Source organism: Mytilus galloprovincialis, chromosome 10, assembly GCF_965363235.1.
Source record: "Mytilus galloprovincialis chromosome 10, xbMytGall1.hap1.1, whole genome shotgun sequence".
In the NCBI taxonomy this organism is placed as follows: Eukaryota; Metazoa; Mollusca; class Bivalvia; order Mytilida; family Mytilidae; genus Mytilus; species Mytilus galloprovincialis.
The window spans coordinates 42242161-42265517 of NC_134847.1; the positions used below are offsets into that span (position 1 = coordinate 42242161).

Consider the following 23357-nt stretch of genomic DNA (forward strand, 5'->3'; position numbering starts at 1 on the left):
TGTAGTTTCACTAAAAAGGACATATCATATGACATACAAACCTTCCCAACATATTTATTCTACCGAATAGTTATCAAAAGAACCAGGATTATAATCTAGTACGACATACGCGCGTTTTGTCTACATGTATATAAGACTCATCAGTGACGCTCATATCAAAATAGTAACAAGGCCAAAGAAATACAGTTGAAGAGCATCGAGGATTCAAAATTTCAAAAAAGTTGTGCTAAATACGGCTAAGGAAATCTATTCCTGGGACAAAAAAATCCTTAGTTTTACAAAATGCCCAAATTTAGAAAATGCCTGTAACATATACATATACACATTGATAGATCTACAATATGACGATACATGTATCTTGGCATTGCACAAGGTCATGTCACTAGTAACCCAAATTTCGCTTGAACGAACAAAAACGTATTAATGCTATTTAAATGAGATTAATCGTTATTCTAATGCCAGTCAAATAGATTCGCTTTCAGTCGTTCAATCTAATTTAAGATGGTGGTAAATTGCGTCAAATTAATAGGCCACGCCCCAGTCAAACTATTTCAAACTGGTATTAATTCGTTTTAAACAGTGTTAAGACCCGAGTTTTGTACAGGTGAATCACTCAAGCAAAACAACACCGATGTATCTATCGTTTATTTGTTTCAAACTTTATCGACTTTGATTAAATGCGTGTATTCTTAATAAAGTCACATACTTCACAATTTAACAAATGAATGTACAGTACACGTGACATTTAAGGAATTTAAATAAAAACATTGAAATATTGATGCACGGTTTAAAAAATGCAAAACTTGTGAATCTGTTAATATAAGATAGTTAGATGCTTAACATATCTTTAATTTGCCCAAATGCAGTAGATCTTTATCTCACATATTCGTTTCAAAAATTGCTAAGTTCTATGAAAACTAGTTGCATGAAAGTAACGTGTTTTACTATATTGTACTCGTAAATTAAATATAGACACGGAAATAAAAGTAATTTCAGAGAAATTATTTATTGTGTACATAATTTAAATCGATTTATCTTATATTTCCGGTAAACAACAAATATTCCCAAACTGTATATTGTATCTGTATCTGTATCTGTACAATGCTGTATGTATACGTTGAAGACACCAATTCTGGCTTTTATTCCACGGGAGAGAGAGACACCTATTGGCAGTGTTGGAAAGCAGCCTTGAAGCTCTCAACTGTATCTGCGCATACCATACGGTCTTCCAGTTGGTTCCAGTGTAGTATGCTCTTGACAAAGAAAGAGTTCTTATATGGATCGGTGTTGCTAGGAAAAGTTTCTAGTGCCTTCCTATTGTTCTTCACTGAATTTGTCACTTTATTGGCACTAACAAAATTGTTTGATTTTCCTCTTTTAACAAGAAAATTGTCAGGATTAATAGCTGGGACTAACCCCTCAACCATTATGTACAGAAATACCAGCCGTTGACTTGTTTTGTAGGTTGTCTAGTTCTAACTCGGCTAGCATTTTGGTGACCATCCCCTCTTCTCTAGACGTAAAGTCGCCTGTAATGAATCTAGCTGCTCTGCGTTGTATTCTTTCCAATTGATTTATATCATGTTGTTTATATGGGTCCCATATTATGGCACCATATTCCATAGTTGATCGTACTAATGATATCCATGCGGTCTTTTTACAATCGTTTTGGCAGAAGCGTAGATTTCTTCTTAGAAAGCCGAGTGTCGAATTGGCTTTCTTGGCTACATTTGAGATATGCGTGGTCCATTTTAGGTCTTCTGATATTTGTAAGACTAGGTATGGGTTGTGTTGGACTTGTTGTAGCACATGTCCGTCTAGGCTGTACATCTTCTGGCTTTTGTTCTTGATGCTAAGTATATAGCACTTCTTTGCATTGAAGCGCATGTCCCAGTTTTTGGCCCATACCTCTAGGTTTTGGAGGTCTCGCTGTAGGAGTGTGTGGTCATGTTGGCTATTTATATTCCTGTACAGGAGGCAGTCATCTGCGAAAAGTCCGACCGATGAATGCACTGCCTCTGGTAGGTCGTTAGTGTGGCAGAGGAAGAGAAGGGGTCCTAGTACTGTTCCTTGTGGTACACCGGAGTCAATTGCAGCTTTTTCTGATTCCTCCCCATCTACGACAGCTTTCAATTTCCTTTGGGTTAGGAACAATTCCAACCATTCGTTTAGTGGTCCTCTCATACCATATTCATTTATTTTAGTGCAGCACAGTGTCAAATGCTTTGGAGAAGTCCATGATAGCTACATTAATTTGTTTTCTTGCGTCAAAGACTTTCATGAAGTCATGTAGTGTAACTAGCAGTTGGGTTTCACAGGAATAGCCTGACCTGAAGCCATGGTTGAGTGATGTAAGTACTCTTTGCTTCTCTGGATGTTTAAGTATATGTCTACAGATAATATGTTCCAGTAGCTTGCATGGTACAGATGTTAGTGATACTGGTCTATAGTTTTCTGGTGCATTTCTCCCTTTTTGAAGACACTTGATATATTTCCTTTTAGCCAGTCTCTTGGTAGTGTACCAGTGTTGATGGATTTTTGTAATATCATTGTCCAGGTGCTGGTTGTTTTGAGCATTCTGTCAATATACGGTTTGGTATGCCGTCTGGTCATGATGCCTTGGATGTATTCAATTTTCTTCAGCAGCTTTTCGACTTCATCTGGTCTTATGTCTTAAGGAGGTATTGTGCTTTTTATATGCTTTGATGTTGTCGACAGAGATTTGTCTTAATCTCTTGTAAATACAGAACTGAATTGTTTAATCGGTAATTCTGCTTTCCCTTTGCTGTCATTGATTAGGTGTCCATTGCTTTTAAGGGATGTTATTCATATGTTGTCCTGTTTTCTTGATTTAACATATTTCCAGAAGGGTTTTGAGTTGTTGTTTTCTAGCCCTTCTTGGATTGTGGTGTTGATGTAGGTTAACTCAGCTTTCTTGATTTGCCTCTTACATTCTTTTTGAAAATGTCTATAGTTGGTCCAGTTGTTAGTTTTCTTTGGCTGTTGATATAGCCTTGTTTTCTTTTTAAACATTTTCCTGATTTTCATATTGGTATATGAAATAGCTTGTAATAAAAAAAAAAACAATGTTGTGTTAAGTAACAAAATTAATGAAGACAATGCTGACATTTGTTGAATTCATTAAATAGTTTAGTCTTGCTCAAAATTGTAAAAATTACGGGAGAAAATTGGGAAAGAAATTTGAAGGAAACTTGAAATTCACCTTGCAAATAACTAAAACGAAATGTTTGATAAAGAAGGAACGAGGGTCCTCAAGTCCCTGGAAGCTTCCAAGAACTTTGAGGAAGTTTATGTGCAGAAATGTCATCTTTGGCGATTGAGAATAATTTCCAGATACATGCTGACGTAATGGCATTAATTGCCGAAACAGTTTACCATATAACAGTAACATAGCATAATTTATTCTCTTTGGCTTGTGTCGAGCGGACATAGATGAACTATTTAAAACATATGATTGTCATGTAAAACGGAGCTTTTTGTAACGTTGCTGCTGGTCATGAATGATTGTTTGCGAGATATTCAATAAAATATAACCATGTTATGTTTTTAATATTGTATAAATAGTCTGATCGTTTAACCTTGGAACAGTATATACGTTCCTTGTTCAACCCATAATAAAAAAGTGCCTATAAAAAACAACAACAGGTCGTCGTATGGAATTAAACACTTAACAAAAAAGCCACACCAATTAAAAAGCTCGAACGGTTATATTTTTTTAACAAACAAGTGAAAAGTCCAGCGCAATGTAGCAATGTCACGAAATAGAAGATCATTTATAATATAAGTCCCAAAAGGAAATAAAATATTCTGGAGAATTATTTCCACAGGAATATGAATATTACAGTATATGTTCCTAACGGAATAAATGGTATAGAGTATTTGTTCCAACAGGACAAGATATTATGACATTGTTTATAACAAAATTTCCTGTGGAACTTCTGTTAAATGGAACCAATATACGTTGACAGCACAACACTGTTTCAACAGTCATATGTCATTATCATCTTGACCTGCATTTATATACATTAAACTTGCAACTGGACGATTAAACAAAACGGAGATTGATGACTGCCTAAAACAATCTAACCTCAGACAAAAACTTAAATTTACCTGTTTTGAAAAAAAGGAAGTCCATTTAGTAGTAAAATACGGATATTAAGGAGGCTCGAGGGTATACAAATTTCAGAAAAAAATTAAACATTTGTTTTTCATTACAAATTTTATTTATTACCTTTTGTAGTTGTTACTTTATCATATGGTACAAAAAATATTCAAAAAAATTAATTCGTGTTGGCCCCAGATGACTTTTAAAATGTAAACATCATTTAAAAAGTTCCAAATTATCTCCCTTTGGTGGAAAAATGCCATTTTTTGTTTTAAAATTGAAATATCTCTTTTAACTCATCGGTGACCTATATTTTTTAATATAATTTCGATATATGCTGTACTTAAACTAAATTATTTATTTATTTATTTGAGCGATTTCTGTAATAAATATCTTTTTTTATTTCGATATTACTTTTATTTCTCCTATTAGTTCAACAGAAAAAAAAAACACTTTGGCAAAGATGTATGCTTCTTTCGAAGGCAGATTGTGAGCGCAAATGAACGGTGACCCCACTTTTTTATTTTATTTTTCTATTAACCATAAGATAAAGTTCATTTATAGAAAAATATAGATTAGACCCGCGAACCCCCTTAAGATAAATATCTGCAAAATCTTCAATGCCCTGCATACTGTATTTTGGTCATAAAGATGCTTCTGTCCCAATTTTCCGAAATTCCTTTATAAATGACAAAGATTTTTTTTATGTAAAAAACAAAACTTTAACCACAGACTGAATCTAAATGCTGAGGCAGTTGGATTTAACGCTGATGACGGAATCTAGGATCGCCAAGTTTCGCTTTCGCGAAATAAATTTCGAAATTTTGGCAAAAAGAAGGAAAGAAGGATGTATGTATGTCAAAAGATCCAAGTAGGCATGGACTTCACTCACAAATCTTAAGGATCTCCTTGCTTTCGACAAGACGACAATAAATGTTTATTTTTGTTGTCGGGGAGGGGGCGGGGGCACTCGAAACTAGATGCGACTTGCATAGAAGTGGTAGATAAGTGATATATTATAAATATAGAAAATTGAATATTTTAATCAACAAAAAAAGTCAAATGAAAAAAAATCAGTATCACATACCCAAGCGCCTGTGAGGTAGGGTACACAAAAGAGCAGCCTTAATTCTGGAATGCAAATACTACTGTGCTACATTTTGTACCAAACTGTCAGAACATGATTATAATTATTAAGGGTATATTAATTCTGTTTAACTGCCGCCTGTTGATATATATAGTTCACGGTAGAACTTTATGATACCACATGGCCTAGGTGTTGATTGAGACCTAGGATATGGTAATAAAATAGCACCCGTAACTGCTTTGAATATATCTGCTAAGTGAACAACAAAGCATGAATTTGTCCATTTTTGCGTGAAGGTGACACTCAAAGTCAGGTGAAAATTCTTTTGTAATTAAGATTAATTAACATAACGGTCAATATAGTCTGTTTTAATCTTTAGTTGTATCTTATTACCGTAATAACGATGCCGATCTGATAAATCAATAAACTGATTATGCCCCCAGTTCATCAAATCTCGTATCTAATCAATCGATAACGCAAAATTACGATCGATCTTGCGCATGCGCATTGTTTCCCTGAACTAAAGTATTGTGGTTACAATTCAGTAAAGGGATTATTGTGCTGTCATGCACCGTGACGTACAAAAAGTCTTGCAATTAATGAACTTGTTTTCTGTATATATGAGATAAATTTTAGTCTATGATAACGATGGGTAGGTTAAGTTTAACGACCTTGAGAGGCTATAAGTCGGCATTCTCTTACGTCTTTTCTTAAAACGCATTTAAAAAACATATATTTACGTTTGGGGCATTTAATATAAGTCTTCATCCCAAATTAAAATAAAGATAAACATTGTTAAAAAAATAAAAATGGAAAAGAAACAATTCTGCATTGTTGCTCTTACATAATTTTGTTACCTATATTTTAGCAGAAATTCAAATTAAAACTAATTGTCGTATACATAAGATATTTCATCTAGTTGCTCTCTTTGAAGTTCGCGTTACATTTTGAAATGAATTTCGTTGGTCGGAACGTTTGCAAACTTTCAATCCAGGTGTTCTCATCGAAGTCCGCGTTCATGTTTCAATTCAATACACAATATGAAGTCAAATATGGTAAAAAAATCAATTTTAGACTCTACGATGTCCGAGTAAACAAATAGAATTTAGTAAACTAACACGTTTACGGTTCTTCCAACACATCAATAGTATCTATCTTTTTCGCCGATGAAAATCATTTCTATTTATATTAGAACAAGGATGAGTATACTATGCAATTTATTGAAACAGTTACATTAATATTATCTTTTCGCACTCTTTAATTTAAGGTAATTAAATCCAAATAACCAAGGATTTGTATAGTAAGTCTTACTATACAAATCCTTGAAATAACTAAATAAAATAAATTGTATATTTATTAAGACAAACTAAAAGAATTGCTTCGATATTTCTATTAATCAATCACTAAATTGTAGGACTAAATGGAATACAACATAAATAAAGAAAACACAGACAACTAAAAGCATTTTTAACACCATAATGCGGATGCGTGGAATTTATAAAGTGTCGTTTTGTGAGGGGATCAAAACGTATGATTTTTTTTATACGTGCAATACTTCCGTCCTTCTGACTTTAATGCAAATCTGCAGTTACCTTGCTGGACAGGTTAGGACTGCATCCATCTGTAACTTTCATGTTTTCGAAGCGTTTTCCTTTATTATTCTTTATCAGGAAAAATTAAACTGAAACATTCGAAAACTTATCATGTACAAGATATTACCATATGACCAACTTAACCAAAGTAAATAGCCAAATTCATCATATGTACACTTTTTCCAAGGATGGAAAGATTAATGCATTTCTGAAATAAAAGGCAGAAGTACATTTCTTTAAAAAAAAAATATTATACAATATTAAAAACTGTAAGTCTATTTCAGTTTCATTGCAATATGGGTTTGGACTGCTTGATGTTCAAGCAATGGTAGAAGAAGCAGTTAAATGGGAAAGTGTAGGAAGAAAATTGTTATGCGTATCTGAATTTCAATACAAATCTTTACCGTGAGTACACTATTATGTAGATCCATCTGTTACATCTTTGTCGTAAAAGGAAAAGTTTATTATGTTTTTTTTTTCAATTGCTATTGACAATCTTCAATTATATAGATTTGTTGTGATCGATATCTCAGATTTGAACGAAAAACATCGTGAAATGTTTTTCATAAGCAAAGTTTGCCCAAAGTATCCAAGAGCAAAATGGGGTTTTCTCATGACTTATTGTCCGTCCTCAATCCCCGTAATTTAAGTTTCACTGCCAATTGGAAACAACTTTGCCCCTATAATCCTCAATGTCTTTAATTTTTAGATATTGTGTCAAATGAAAAATAAGATGTATAAGTATGACAATGATTATAAATCATAAATGTAATGATTGAAAAAGAACATGTCACGTTCATGACGTTTGGGTACTTAAAACTATATAGGTGCATGTATGTTGAATTACAATTGCGTCAATGCCAGACTGAATTTGAAGGAAAAAAAAAGCGTGAAAGACAATTATATTAAACAGACCCCCCCTTCAACAAAAAATATATCGGACTCCGAAGAAAATTTATAACGAAAAGTCAATATTCGAATGGCAAATCAAACACATCAATAGAAGAAATAGCAACTGTCATGTTCCTGACATGGATTTTATTCAAAACTATTCTGTTTGTGAATAAAGAATAGAATAATAAGTATATCATGTAAGGACTGTGGATGTTGTTTCTTATTTATCTTATTTTATTTTAGAATATTTTTCCAAATCCCGGATTACATTGTAACCTAACAAGCCTTGCAGACAAATATATCTCAATTGAAAGGCAAACACTCATATATATTGAGGCCACCAACGTTGGCAGTCTTGTTTATTTGACACAAATTTTGTAGTTTCATCTTTTCTTTGTCTGGTATAGTTTTTATGAACTAAATGCTACACGCGGCTTCAGCCATACAATATATTCATTTTGACTGGATGTAATTGAGTATTTACACATTCGCACAAGCACACTGATGCACCCTTTTAGCAATGGTTTTATTCATAAAAAGGATTTTATATATGAAGTATATAATGTAAAGGGACTATTGTTTAAATTGAATCCATTTATATTCGTCTATTTTAGACGATTTATAAATAAGTAAAAGTACAGTGACAAGTGTGATTGACATTAAAAGACCTCCAAACAGAATGGCTATTTAATTCCCTGAGCCCGAACTTAACAACTCTTTTTGTTTGGTAGTATTTTAATATCAATATCAAATTATCATTGATATTTTAATATTACATATTTAGAATTGGACATGCTAAACATTTTCTATCCTGTGTAATTCTAATAGGGAGTAATTAATTGCTGCAATTGGTACGGGAATTACAAATCATCAGCTGGTGCTTGCATTAATAACACATGTTACACATGTTACATCAGTGACAAACTTATAACTAAATGTCATATAAGGCTTGGTTTTATTATATTCCATTCTAAGTATCCCCTTTATAACATATTGATACCCATATTAATATAACAGTTGACAAAGTGAAAAATAAAACTCATGCTGTAATTACCTAACTTTTTGCAGGATTCATGGATATCGTTGGTTCACTGAATTTACTGTTAATTCTACATGTCAGATTGCATACCTTGAACACGTTGAAGTCACAATAGTGATAATTGATGATGAGGCTGAATCAGTAACAGCTGAGCTTAAATCACCATTGCTCTTTTCGTCGACCATTTTACAAGGGAGACCATTGTATGGCAGCAAATCAATAAACATAACAGTTGGTTGTGTACAGTTTTGGGGCACAAATCCTCATGGAAAATGGAATCTTACTTTATCAAACAAATATCAACAGTGTAAGGTTTGAACTACTATATTATTCACAGTTTTTAGAGGTTTTAGCAGTTAGCTCAATACTTTTTTTTCTTATTCATAATCGTTGAAATGGCATCATCATCATCATCATCATCATCATCATCATCATCATCATCATCATCATCATCATCATCATCATCATCATCATCATCATCATCATCATCATCATCATCATCATCATCATCATCATCATCATCATCATCATCATCATCATCATCATCATCATCATCATCATCATCATCATCATCATCATCATCATCATCATCATCATCATCATCATCATCATCATCATCATCATCATCATCATCATCATCATCATCATCATCATCATCATCATCATCATCATCATCATCATCATCATCATCATCATCATCATCATCATCATCATCATCATCATCATCATCATCATCATCATCATCATCATCATCATCATCATCATCATCATCATCATCATCATCATCATCATCATCATCATCCTCCTCCTCCTCCTCCTCCTCCTCCTCCTCCTCCTCCTCCTCCTCCTCCTCCTCCTCCTCCTCCTCCTCCTCCTCCTCCTCCTCCTCCTCCTCCTCCTCCTCCTCCTCCTCCTCCTCCTCCTCCTCCTCCTCCTCCTCCTCCTCCTCCTCATCATCATCATCATCATCATCATCATCATCATCATCTTCTTCATCATCATCATCATCATCATCATCATACCTTTCCATGAATAACCATTATACATTATATATTAATCCAGTTACATTCTCTTTTGCCTTAATGTGTACATGGGCTACCTCTCCGGCCACTTTTATTGCTACCATTTTATTTATTTAAAGTAGTATACAAACAGTAGCCAGAAACATGATTATCCACCAGCCATGACTTCCTGGCTTTTAAATGTTGACAAAAGTCAAATAAGCGCTTTGTACTCATTCTCTGTAAGCACTTGAACTTTTTTGGCACAGATATAGTCACCACTAAGCATGTTGTATCCATGGTAACAAATTAATGAGTCATAATTCCCCATGATTTTTTTCGAGTCAGTAATAAGTGTAAAATATGGTATGTATGAATTCATGGTTGACGTTTACACAGCTGCAGGTGTCCGCAAATGTTTTTTTATGAGCATTTAAAAATGACATCAAAAGGGCATTTTACCAAAGGAAAACCACATAAAAGAGGGTTACGTGTGATTAATAATTGAAAATTGATATCAAAATATCAGTTAGAAATTTACATTACTTAAATGCATAGATTTGATAAAATCACAAAAAAATATTCTTTCTTTAATTATTCACTACATACAAATCAAGAACAGGTTAATATGGTCATCGTTTGCCATGGGAACCGATATGAATAGCAACCAACATTTTGCCATTTTTTGTTTGTTTCATCAAGACTATTAAGTGTGTGAAATTTGAATAAAATATCGATGACCATGTGTGCCACACTTCCTATGTAAGAGTTTTAGAGTCATTCTCTGTAAGCATCACAGAATTTCAGAGAAAATGAGAAATGCATACTCCTGGATTTCTTTTATTTTCATATCATGTGTTTGTCATGGTTCACTTACAACAAAAATAACATTCAATTAAAATTTGAAGTGTTGGTTGCCATGGAAACAAGTTACTCTAAATTTGGTTGAAAAACGTCAAAAATACTCGATGAAAACTCCATTTTTACCCTTTTTTACCACTTTTCTTGTAACAGAATGGACACGTCTATCCCCAGTTTTTCTTTTGCTATCAAATTACTATACATTAGTGTTGCAAATTATATTTGAAAGCTTGGAAAGTTCTTTCATCTAAAGAGAAAATTTTGAAAGTTGAAATTGGATGTTTTTCCCAAAATCAAGTTTTGCAAAAAAACACAAAATTACCCATTTTATACCTCCAATTTTTTGTTTATTCCAGATTGTTTGTCATAAATGAAAATCACCATTATGTAAAATTAAAAAAAAATTTCAGAGGGTATATTTTTTTATTTCTTTTAAATTTTATTTGAAAAAAGGTCACTTTTGAATTTTTTGTTTTTATTTTTAAATTTTAGGAAAAAAAAATCCAGGCATAAATGTTATTATTGCAATCCTTTTCATATCAAATGATTAGTTATGATCAAATGATAACATGAAAATAAACTACACACATTCTGATATCTTACATACATGTAGTCAATGAAAAAAAAATAATTAGATACAAATATCATGTTTTTATACGAAAACTGATATGATCTTCATGTTTCCAAAGTATTAAGTTCAATAACTTCTCGATGTCATACATGTATAAGAAATTTAGGAAAATCTATAAGGAGGTTATTTCAATAGATCAATACGTGTCACAAAAGTTTAATGAAAGCCAAAATTCCATAACTCATGAATGTAAAACGTAAATTTAAAAAATAATCAAAGGGTAACTTATGTCAATAGATATGCATTCAGATAATTAACTAAAGTTTTATGAGAACTGCTGAAAGTATTTTTAAGCTATTGTCTGAAAACTGGAAAAATCACCCGTTTTTTAATAAAAAAAAAATACAACAATAACTCCGAATCATAAAATCAAAAATTAATAAAAATCGACAAACCAACTTTAGGATGTCATTCATCGGGGCATACAAAATTCTAATGAAATTTTTTCGAAATTGACATGTTTTTAAAGGGACGTAGGTTTCTACTAATGGGGCTACGAGTTGTGTAAATGTGTTAACAGGTCAAACTCATAGAAATATACTAAGCTGGGGATAATGTTCTTTTTTCGTAACCGTAACATTAATTTTGAAATACATTTTATTGGATGCTGATCATCAAAATCATACCAAAGTGTACACAGTGAAATGTTTTTTCTCGGTTTTGATTATTAATAAACTCGTGTTGAAGGTCTGTAATATGAAGTTTTTACTAAAAGTGTCAACTACATTTAACATTGACTAATAAACCATGAAAATGATTTTTATACCTACATGTATGTCTTGCATACAGTGCACTTTCTGCCTCAGACTTGACAAAAATGGGTGTTTACATTTAAGATAAGAAGTAAAAACAATAATATTATATATATACCTGCCAATACATATCTTCGTGCATGAGGTATTTTATCAATTTCTTTACTTTAAACTCTTCATGATACACTAGAAGCTGGAAAATCAACTGATTTGTGACTATGCATGCAATAAAAAGTGAACATGTAAATTGTACATGTTGTAGTTTCAACAATATTTGGTGTAAACTATTGATTGATATTTAGTTATGTTAAAGATAATTTAAATCTATAACATGTCTTGATTGAAAATCAACAAGTAATTTCAAATCTTTTAATTAATTTATCTGTGTCTTAAACAAGGATTTATAGAGGAAAAGCTTCTTTCACTGAATTTTATGGCATCATGTTGAGTGTAACATTCAAAGACCCTGTTTATTAAGTGTATATGTCGGAGTGCTAAAAAAGTTTATTACTTGTTTTGAAACATGTTTTAGTCACATGATATTCGTCTTAATATGTTATCCTGCTAAGACATTTTAAGAATTACATTTGTACATAAATTTAAATTAAGATACTCAATAAACCAGAGCTTATTAAGTTTATGTGTCACCTTGGTCAGCTGTTAGACATCAACATAATTGTGCTACTTTTTATACGCCTGTTTACAGGGCGTATTATGGTATACTGCATTGAAGAACCAATGCTGGCCTTCGGCTTTTGTCTGCTCTTTGGTCTTTTGACACATTCCCCATTTCCATTCTCAATTTCATTAATTTTGATAACATCTATATTTTTCTAAAATCAAGATTTAATATTTCCAGACAAATAAAGCAGTCTTGTCAATTTCAATATTCTATTTGTAACAATATCAAAAACAGTAATTTCGGAAAACCATGTTTTCGAAAAATTAAATTTTGCCCTCTTTTTAAATATACTTCTCCCATTTTTTTGTATTTTTAATTTAGCAATGGTTAAACTATTTCAAAATTATTTTAGCCCTATCAGGAAAATCTGGGTTGATTTTTTTTAACGCTTTCTAAAAAGGGTAAAATTGGATATTTCTAATATTGTTACAAATAGAATATTGAAATTGGCAAGAACTTGTATTTTTGTCATTCTGATGAGTTAAGCCTTTTTCAACTGTTTTTTTTTTATAGTTCGTTCTTATGTTGTACTGTTATACCACTGTCTCAGGCTAGGGGGATGGTTGGGATCCCGCTAACATGTTTAACCCCGCAACATTATTTATGTACGTGCCTGTCCCAAGTCAGGAGCCTATAATTCAGTGGTTGTCGTTTGTTTATGTGTTACATATTTGTTTTTCGTTCATTTTTTCACATAAATAAGGCCGTTAGTTTTCTCGTTTGAATTGTTTTACATTGTCTTATCGGGACCTATTATAGCTGACCATGCAGTATGGGCTTTGCTCATTGTTGAAGGCCGTACGGAGACCTATAGCTGTTAATATCTGTGTCATTTTGGTCTTTTGTGGAAAGTCTTCCTTTTTATAAGAATGCTTTATTTGTGTAATAATACTTAATCTTGATCTCAGAAAAAATAAATGTTATCAAAATTAAATAAAACAACTGCTGAACTCTATATAATATATTTTTTTAAATGCAATTTTTAAATATGTCATAACCATACTTATTCATAATAAAAAACACAATTTACTTTTTTATTCCCTTAAAGGCCATATGCACCTAACTGTAATTGTACATTTTAGCTTTTTTTTCTTACTAAAAAGTCGTTACCATAGCAACCGCAGAATTTTAAATAAAACCAGTTGTATTTTTCAGTATATCTAAATTGTTGGAACATTTTTACCAATTTTGAACCATTCTGTGACATGTTATTTCGACATGATTTTGATGCTTACAGAAAATGACTCTTAGTTACAGAAAATCAGTATTAATTTTTAAGGGAGTTCGCTTCTCAGTGTCAAAATAATTAACTTTTCAAAACACTAGTTTATATCAATAGGAAATAAATCATGGAATCCAAAGAGCAAAAACAATATATAGGTCACTGTGCTTGTTTTCGAGATATAAGCCATTCAAATTTTGGCGGGAAACTATTCTCTCTTCACTTTTCAGAGCTTTATCATTGACAAGTTACGATCTAAAAAACTATTAAAAAAATTAAAATTTTATAAGACTTTTACAGATGGCTTATCATTATACATGTAAAAGATTTACAAAAAGAAAAATAGGTGTCACCGGGCAAATGTTTTCAAGGCATTCAAATAGATAAAACCAGAGGATTCCGAAAATCTGACAATAAGACATGACAAGCCAGCTTCCTTAATACTCTTTCACTGTAACCACGTTTACTTTTTCGGCACACATAGTCACCGATCTTTCTGAAAATTGGCTGATATGTAGATCCTATTAGACTAGTCAGAAAAGTAATGCCATCCTATATTTATATTGGTTGTTTCCATGGTAACAGCGGAGAAAATTGCGATTTTTGAGAAAAATACAATATATGGTGTAGTGCTGTGAAATTATGCGGCTACATCTATTAAAAAGAAACACAAAAACAATTAATTTCATTCTTATTTCAGTCAAAAACAAAAAAAAGTTATGGGTAATCTACCTAGAAACATGTGAAATAAATTTCTAAAAAATGGTCATCGTGCAATATTCCTCCCAATACGAATTATTTCCCTTTGGTGGGTAACACTAATGACTCGACCAAAACGAAAATGCTAATAACTATTATATTTTTCAAAGGTTTCATGTCAAATTTGAATTGTGATAAATTCAGATCATTTAATACATAAATATAAGAAAACATATTTGAAAACTTTTTTAAATCTTCATAAAACTTGACCTGACCAACACTGACAATGATAGGACCAAATAAAAATGCTAAGAACTTATTTTACATCTTAAAAGATTTATGTGACACTTGAAATAATAATAAGATTTTATCATTTAATATATAAATATAGGAAAAAATTATAAAACAATTCCAAAAAAAGTGACTTTTCTAACGTTAACAATGACCTGACCAACAACAGCAATGACCTAACCGATGGAACTTTCTGTGTTATTTCACGGTAGATTATTAGAAAAAAACAAAAAGAGGAAAAATATACGTTTTTGGGTTAAAAACTTGACCTTACCAACTTTGACTGTTTCCTGCTTGTTGTACTACCTAATACGGTATTTATATCTTATAGGATTTGCTTAAAATGTATTAAAAAAACCAACAATAAGATTGAATGTTAAATTCTTTATTAAATAATAATAAAACCCTCGGGAAAACAGTTTAGGGTAATGTGACGAGCACGGGTTATTTAAACTTTTTATAGTAATGAGTATTATATTGTATTTTACTGTGTTGTAAATTATGTCGTTTATTACCGGTTATAAATTGACACGTTTGATCACAAATATAGAGTAACACACACAATGTGTGAAGTACCCCATACATACATGGAAGTTGATAAATCCAATATAGTAAGTCTTTTAATATTTTCTTAACAGTAAAGAATTATTTCCACGTCCTACGTAAGGCATGCCCGAGCCTTGTGCAGGATATCTTGGTAGTTTTAAATATTTTCATAACACACAAATAAACATTTTACAGGTTACTTGATGTATGCCCGACCCCCTGTATGCACAATATCTTGGTAGTTTAAACGTTTTCATAAAATATAAATAAACATATTTGCGGACTTAACTTGAAGTATGCCAGAGCCTTGTGTTAGTTAAAAAGTTCCCGAAAGTCGTTTCCTATTATGTTTGAAAATCATTTTATATTTTCTTTTAATGATAAAATTAATGGTTCAATCTAAGTGTTTTATAAATTTATGATAGCCTATTACATATAAATAGGTATAAAGACATTTTTCCTGATCGTGATAACTGTCAGAATGTAGGACAGAAAGTTACAGACAAAAATTCACATGTATAATATGTTATAAACATTGAGTCCTGTTTCATAGTAAAATCTTATTTGTGTTTGTTAAAAGAAAGACAATATACTTATATTGAGAACATCTTTCTGTAATGGGCTTTCAGTGAAAATCAAATTATATGTACAATGTACATGTATATAATTCTGTAAACGTTACGCTGTGTAAATTTATCATAATGTCAATATTTTTATTTGCTGCTAAAAATCCATACAGATAATCGTTATTTCCTCAAATTTCAATAATCCAATGCCTATTACTAATGTTAATATAGTGCTACCTACCTAAGTTCCAGGGGCCCTGAGGGCCTACCCCATCCTTTCATTTGAAACATTTAGTTGATAACCTATGGAATCACTGAAGCATGTATGTAGCGGGTCCTCTCTTGAGGCAGTCAGTGACACCCCTTATATGAAAATTGTCTGGATTTTATATCACCCCCGCTGCTCGTCATAAGACCCGAGGCCACCCGCTGAAAATTTTCCGCGGGTCCATGTATGGAAATGAAACTTTTTTTGAAAATCTCGAAAATTCCTCCCGGCCAGAACGGCAAACAAAAAATATGCCGGATGGATAGCAGGAACCATCGGGTCAACGAACGACTGTACCCACCCTGACTGGTTACGCCATTAGTTTGCTAAAGAACCATTGCGTTATTTTTTTTAGGGGATCCCTAGTTGACCAATTGAACTTTCTGTCCTTGTCTAATTGATCCCCATTTTCAGTGACATTTCAAATTTTTCAGTCTTCATCCAAGCCTATTAACCCCTATTGCAGGACTTTTCTGAAATTGTTTTTTTTCAAATTCACAACAGCATTTAAATAAGTAGGAACTAACTTGTAAAAACCATTGTTCTTTGACATGCATTAAATTGAAAACTTACAGAAGAGAGTTTTTTATATGAGAGATTTAGTCTCTTTTAAAGTGTTTTGAAATTCGAAGTTTATGCATATAATTTGTTGTTTTTATTGCAACACTATCACTGATAATGCCTGGAATATCATTGATAATTCTCAAATACAAGAAGACCAGGCCTCACGGTCATAAAACTTTCGAGCATGATTTTTGTACTCAGACTCGGAAATCAACCAATCAAATTTCTGGATTTCATGTTTCGAGCATGATTTTTGTGCTCAGAGCACTGAGCATAGTTTTATGCCTTCAAGGCCTGGATTATGTAAACAAAATAGTATTTATTCATTGATTCATTTATCGAGGTTCATTAAAACGAATTTGCAAAAATCAGCACTCATCAATAATTTTGAAATGGACTGCATGTTCCATGACAACAAATTCAATGGCAAATATTGCACAATTGAATATATATAATTGATTGTATTACTTTTTCTAGAATGAGTATATTGTTTTTCTTGTATATTTTTCATGATCATGAAAACAGACTAAAATTGGTTCATAATCAGATCTTTTAACCAGATTAGAGACATTGTGTTTGTTTCCTTCAAGTGGTTACACCATTATGGATATACTAGTATACTAGCATACTCATTAATATATACACATGTGTGCATACAGTGAAACTTAAAAAGCGTTTTAGTTTTCCTACTTTTGTGCAAATTTAAAAAACTGACACTTTTTCAAAATTGTTTTTAACTTGTTTATCATCATAAAATTGTTTCAATATCAACACAGTTAAAACTATAATACCACTATATATAAATATGTTTAAAATTTTGATGATTACAATAATTTCTACAAATTTTGTATTTATTTATTTTTTCTGACCGCAGAACATTTTTTTGCAGAAGTAGGTTTAAAAAAAAAATCAAAATTTTTCAAAAACATTTTTTTCTGAAAAAATGAAAATGAAAATCCATGGTAACAAAAAAAAATGTGAAATACTTACCCATGACTTTTTCGCAGATTGATAAGATAAGAATATGGTTTTTATGAATTCATGGTTGACTCTAACTCATGTGTCCGCAAAAAAAAATGTGTGAGCATTCAAAAATGACCTCAAAAGGGTATTTTTTTACCTATTTACCTAATGCAAACCATATAAAAAGGGGAGGGGGGTGTATGTGAATATGATTGAAAATGAATATGAAAATATCAGTTATTAAATTACATTAATAAAATGCATATATTTGATAAAATCATAAAAAAACCATTATTTCTCTTATTCATTTATTATCAAAAATTATGTTGAAAATAGCCTTTTTGCGCTTAAATTCTTAGATATTCAGAAGAGGTAAAACCGGTCATCGATTGCTATGACAACCAATCTGCTAAGCAACCAAAATTTTGCAATTGTTTGTTTGTTTTATCAAGACTAGTAACTGTATGAAGTTTGAAGAAAATCCATGACCATGCGTGCCACACTCCCTATGTTAGAGTTTAAATAGTTACAGAGAACCAGTATTAATATCTATACAAGTCTACAACGAAATACTACCTATTTGAAATTGGGAATTATGATATAATTTGTTTTATAAGATGGTCAATAAATACCAATTTTAGCAAGATCAACTTTATAATATTCACATGACATTTAGACAAGTGATAACTTTTTGAGACATTCTAATTTGACAATAAAACAAGTAATTGCCAGTAGTTCATAGAAATAATTTTTAGTAGTTTTAGATAATATCAAGTAATCCAAAGCAAATATTTAAAATTGTTTAAAGTAACATTTCAAAAATATTGTTAGTTATCCAAAGCTAGTGCCATTCTTTGACAACTTCGTGTTACTAAGACAGTAGGTCATTGGTGTATTGTATAATGCCTACAGCTTCTAATTGTGCATTGGTAAATATTTTCAACTTATGACATTGCAATCGGATATCAAAATCACTGATTGCTAACCACAATTTAAAATTGCAAGTAAGAAGTATGAATTAAGAAACCAACATCATCTCAATCTTTTGTGCTCATCAGTGTTATCCGTTAACTCCATTGTCAAATGTAATATTGACGGTAGAAGAATGTTATTTTAGAAGTATTATGGAATAAAATTAAATAGTCAGCATTATCAGTAATTTACATCACCCTACTCAAGTAAACAACCTTGTGTACTGGAGGTTATATTCTCTAAGCGTATCTAGTAATATGAAGTTCTTTTTCACAACTCACCAAAAGCAGTATCAATAATGATTACTGCATGTAAGTACAAATAAATTAATCAGTAATTTTGTATTCAAAATTTATTTAATTAAAGTTATTTACTTTTACTGAAAGCAATCAGTTATTACTTAAATTAGGTAAAACATTTAAGTGTGCAATTTCAAGTAATTCAAGAGGCATAGTAAGTAGTACTTGGTAAAAGTAAGTAATACTTAGCAACAGTAAGTAATATTAAGTAAATCTGTTAGTAATATCATTACTAAAAAAAAACTAAAAATCGTTTTAACGTGTAAATATCAAAAGGCACATGTTTATGACTGTCAATTATATATAAAACAAAATTGCGAAAACAATATTGATTCGCGTATTTGCCTCATACTGATAAATTTGATAAGAAAATAGCACCCTGCAAATATTAGTACAATGTGGCAATTATTGACCTTGGAACAGTGTATACAAGTTTACTATATATAGAAAAAAACATTACTTTGTTTCGTTTCTTTTGTTGACTTTCTATAAGAAAATACCTCTTACATTTTGATACGATAATAAGCAGCATAACCAAGTGTATAGTTTACGAAGTGTGAACAGAAATTAATTCCTTTCTGCACCATGTTTACTCATGTTTGTTGCTGTGTCGACTTACAGCTTAGCCAAAGTTGTTTCTCTCTTCACTCTCAAATTGTTATCTTGTTGTAAACGTTGTCTGTGTGGTTAAGGTTTTAATTGTAATATTATGCTGATGTAATGCAACTTTTTTTTCTATTTTAGTTAACGGCAAAATTGAAGATATACATATAACCTTTCATGGAATAGAAAAAAGGCCTACAAACAAAATGAGAAAATCCTGTACACTAGATCAGAGACCGACAAGAGGTACTGCATGATGTGAAGTGAAAAGTGGTTACACACATCAAATTCGGTGCATGCATATTTGCCTTTTATGCGTATTCGTTTTGTGAAATTTAAATTTTAAACATCATCAAAGTAACGAAGAAAAAAAACCCCTTCAATTTAATCTTTCAAATTAACTAATACGCTTACCAAATCTCATATTTGTGAAATCAGCAGAAAATACAAGAAATTAAAATAACATATATGTACTAGGTTAAACATTTAATACGCTAAACGCGTTAAGATTTTTCACAGTTTTATGAACAAAATGCAAATTATTTCAATTTTTTTGTATAAATGATTGGAAACATACATATCTAAGAAATTTGGAAAGACAAAAATGATATGGAATGTACACAATTCTTGTAAAATAAATTTTCGTACCCCTTACCTAAACTGGATTACTAAAACACAATTCATTGTAAGTATACATTTTTTTTTCACAGATTTATGTTTGATTATGATATTTTAAAAATTCATTGATATTTTCCACTTGTATCACATGTTTTGGAAATAATTCCAGAACGAGAATACAACGAGACTGAAATGTCAGAAGAATACATCCTTAAGACAATACAAGTATCAACGGACGAGTATGTGTGAATACATCGAATCTTATGTTCATCAGTTGAAATATTAAATACACATTTTGTGAAAATTGAAATACTACCCTCATAATCATCCAGACATAAATTATCCATGCAAATCCTGACAGTCATTCAGTATAGTATTCCACGATGATACTGCCGCATACCTTTTAATATAAAATTCAAAAATAGTCAATTTCAGATGATGTGCGTTATAGTTATGTTAGGCAGAACCATCCTGCTATATAAAAACCACTATTTTATAAAGACAATCTAAAGGTTACAAGAGCGCAATTATTCGTAATGCATTTTCCATAGGGTACCACAGGTGTTCCGTATTATTTTTCTCGAAGACTACACAAATTAGAGAAAAATGGGTAGCAGTTCCTGTTACTAGAAATGCCAGTTATGCATTGCAACCAAAAAAATATGCATGGTCATGCGGCTCAAATTGACTTTAAATGCAGTTGAAAAAGATCGTCTATTTTTTTCGATTAATGGAAAGGGCACATTTTTAACGGCTCCGACCTGCAGAAATTGAAGTTATTTTTATATTTCGTAAAATGTGAATATGATTTTTCGGCAATTTTTAAACCTAATTTGATAAGCTTTCTAATAAATGTAATCCCAATCCTGTTTCATCCAATCAGAAGCCGTACAGGATTCTATTCTGAGTACCATCTTAGGGTAAAAAACTTGCCGGTAAAATGTATACAAAAATTGCGCTGTTGTAACCTATTATTTAAGCTTTATAAGAAGGAAATACTAGCACTCTGAATGAGGCTGATAAGATTATTGTCATTGTGTTCCATTATTGCCGGCATTTTTATTTTACAATCTATCTATTCACACGTAAAATCATTTACTGATTAATGATACGGCTAGATAACGTTCATAATTAAAGTGGATGTTTTTAATCAGCGTTTTATGACAGTTTTTGTCCATTCGTTTTTGATGCGTTTTGTTATTTGATTTTTGCCATGTGATTATGGACTTTCCCAATTGATCTTCTTCTAAGTTCAGTATTTTTTGTGATTTTACTTTTTATGCGCACTGTACTTATTCATTTTGTTTACATAAATATGACATTAAATAATATTTTATCAATCGATGTAAACTGATCCTGGTCACAAGTTATTAAAGGTTAACATTAGAAGAAATCTGTTTCGATCAATGGTTTCAAATGTTTTGAATTTATCTGTAGTAGCAGATCTGTAGTAGAACTGTATCGACAGTCGTAAAAACAGCCCTAGCACCTAGTGATTTTTATATTGAGTTGATTTTTGTTCTATGACCGGTCAGAGGAGGCTTAAAATATGACGCCAGATTAGCCTTGACCAGATAAGATGAAGGATAATAAAGATACCGTGTTTTATAGGTTAGGACTGTATCATATATATTACTATTTTACTTGACTTAAACCAAATGAGAAATAATATAGTGCCAAACCTTCACTAAGAAAAATGTTAACCGTTTATAATTGTTTTCCTTGTCTTTTCACAGTTAGTTTAGTATATGTTAAAAATATCATTAAAATTGGTATATTTTTATAGTAGTCTATAATTGAAACGCAGCTTGATTTTGTAATCAAGGCTTTGTAAGAAGTGACGTTTTTTTAAAGACCTTCGTCAAATTTACAAACGCTTACTAAGTAATAGAATAATACAGAGTGTAATTGGCTGTGTCTTTGCAAAGCTAGCCAAGCTAAAACATGTGCCATCTAAATTTGCAAATATGTTTTGATTATTGGACACTTTATTGATATAATCATCAACAACAACATTTAAAGAAATTGAAGAAAATTATGCGTGCTTAAAAGCTAGATGTTTCAAATATATTTTGTTTCCCTGTTTAACCTGATTGCATCGAAACAACTCTCGACCGATCAACTGATAAATACATTTGTAGGTTTATATCAATTAGATACAATATGTTTAAACTTATTAATGTCTACGAGTATATAATTATTTATAACATATTTGATTATCAAGTAAATGTAACTATTACTGGATAAATAAACGACTTTTTTAATAATCCTACATGATGAATTACATAACCATATAGTATTACCAAAACCAAAAAATGCACCATTTCGGTTACCACTTGATTTTCAGCAGGTCAAATGTTTAATGCGTGTAAAGTACACATGTTGACAGAACAAATTAGATTCATCCCAAAAGAAGGATTTAAAAAAAAACATTGAAATCTTAGACCATTGGTTTTTTCTTGTTTGATTTTTTGACACTATTCATGACGGGTCCTTTATACATGTTATATTTTACTGGTCGGTGTAAGCAAAAGGTCCGTGTTGGAGGCCGTACATTGACCTATAATTGTCATGTTGTGACGTAGATAGAGAGCTGTCTCATTGGCCCTCACCACACCTCATTTTTTACAATAACGTTACTAGCTATTGGATCATCTAAGTTATCACACCGGATTATATAAAGATACTTTAATAAATATGCTTATGTATATTGCAAAACTATATTGTACTGAACTATGTCTAACATTAACAAATGAAAAAAAAAAAGAAATAATAAAAATATGAATTTACACTAAATTGCACGTTTGTTCGTTTAGCTGTGTCGGAAACCAACGGAAAGACCAGAACAACTAGGAGCAACACCGAAATACAATCACACAGTTTAACCTCATTAGCTATAACAGGCATTGCAATTGCATGTACAGTTGTTGTTGGAGCAGCTGTTATAATTATAATTTTGTTACACAAAAGAGCAATGAAACGACAGGTATTTCATGATTATATATTATTTGCTTTTGAATGTGCAACCCTATTATAAAGGCCAATTTCTGTAATATGAGCACTGACTCACATATCTATCAA

The 23357-nt window shown here is 31.4% G+C and overlaps 1 protein-coding gene across 6 annotated transcripts in view; it reads left to right on the plus strand.

Moving 5' to 3' along the window:
• LOC143047593 (proprotein convertase subtilisin/kexin type 4-like) overlaps nt 1-23357 on the plus strand; it is a 99984-nt gene that overhangs the window by 71034 nt on the left and 5593 nt on the right. For all 6 annotated transcript variants that reach the window (XM_076220713.1, XM_076220711.1, XM_076220715.1 and 3 more), the window contains 4 exons: nt 7090-7210; nt 8768-9045; nt 19800-19904; nt 23093-23262. In XM_076220713.1, coding sequence (XP_076076828.1) covers nt 7090-7210; nt 8768-9045; nt 19800-19904; nt 23093-23262 — 674 coding nt within the window. The remainder of the gene's footprint in view (nt 1-7089; nt 7211-8767; nt 9046-19799; nt 19905-23092; nt 23263-23357) is intronic.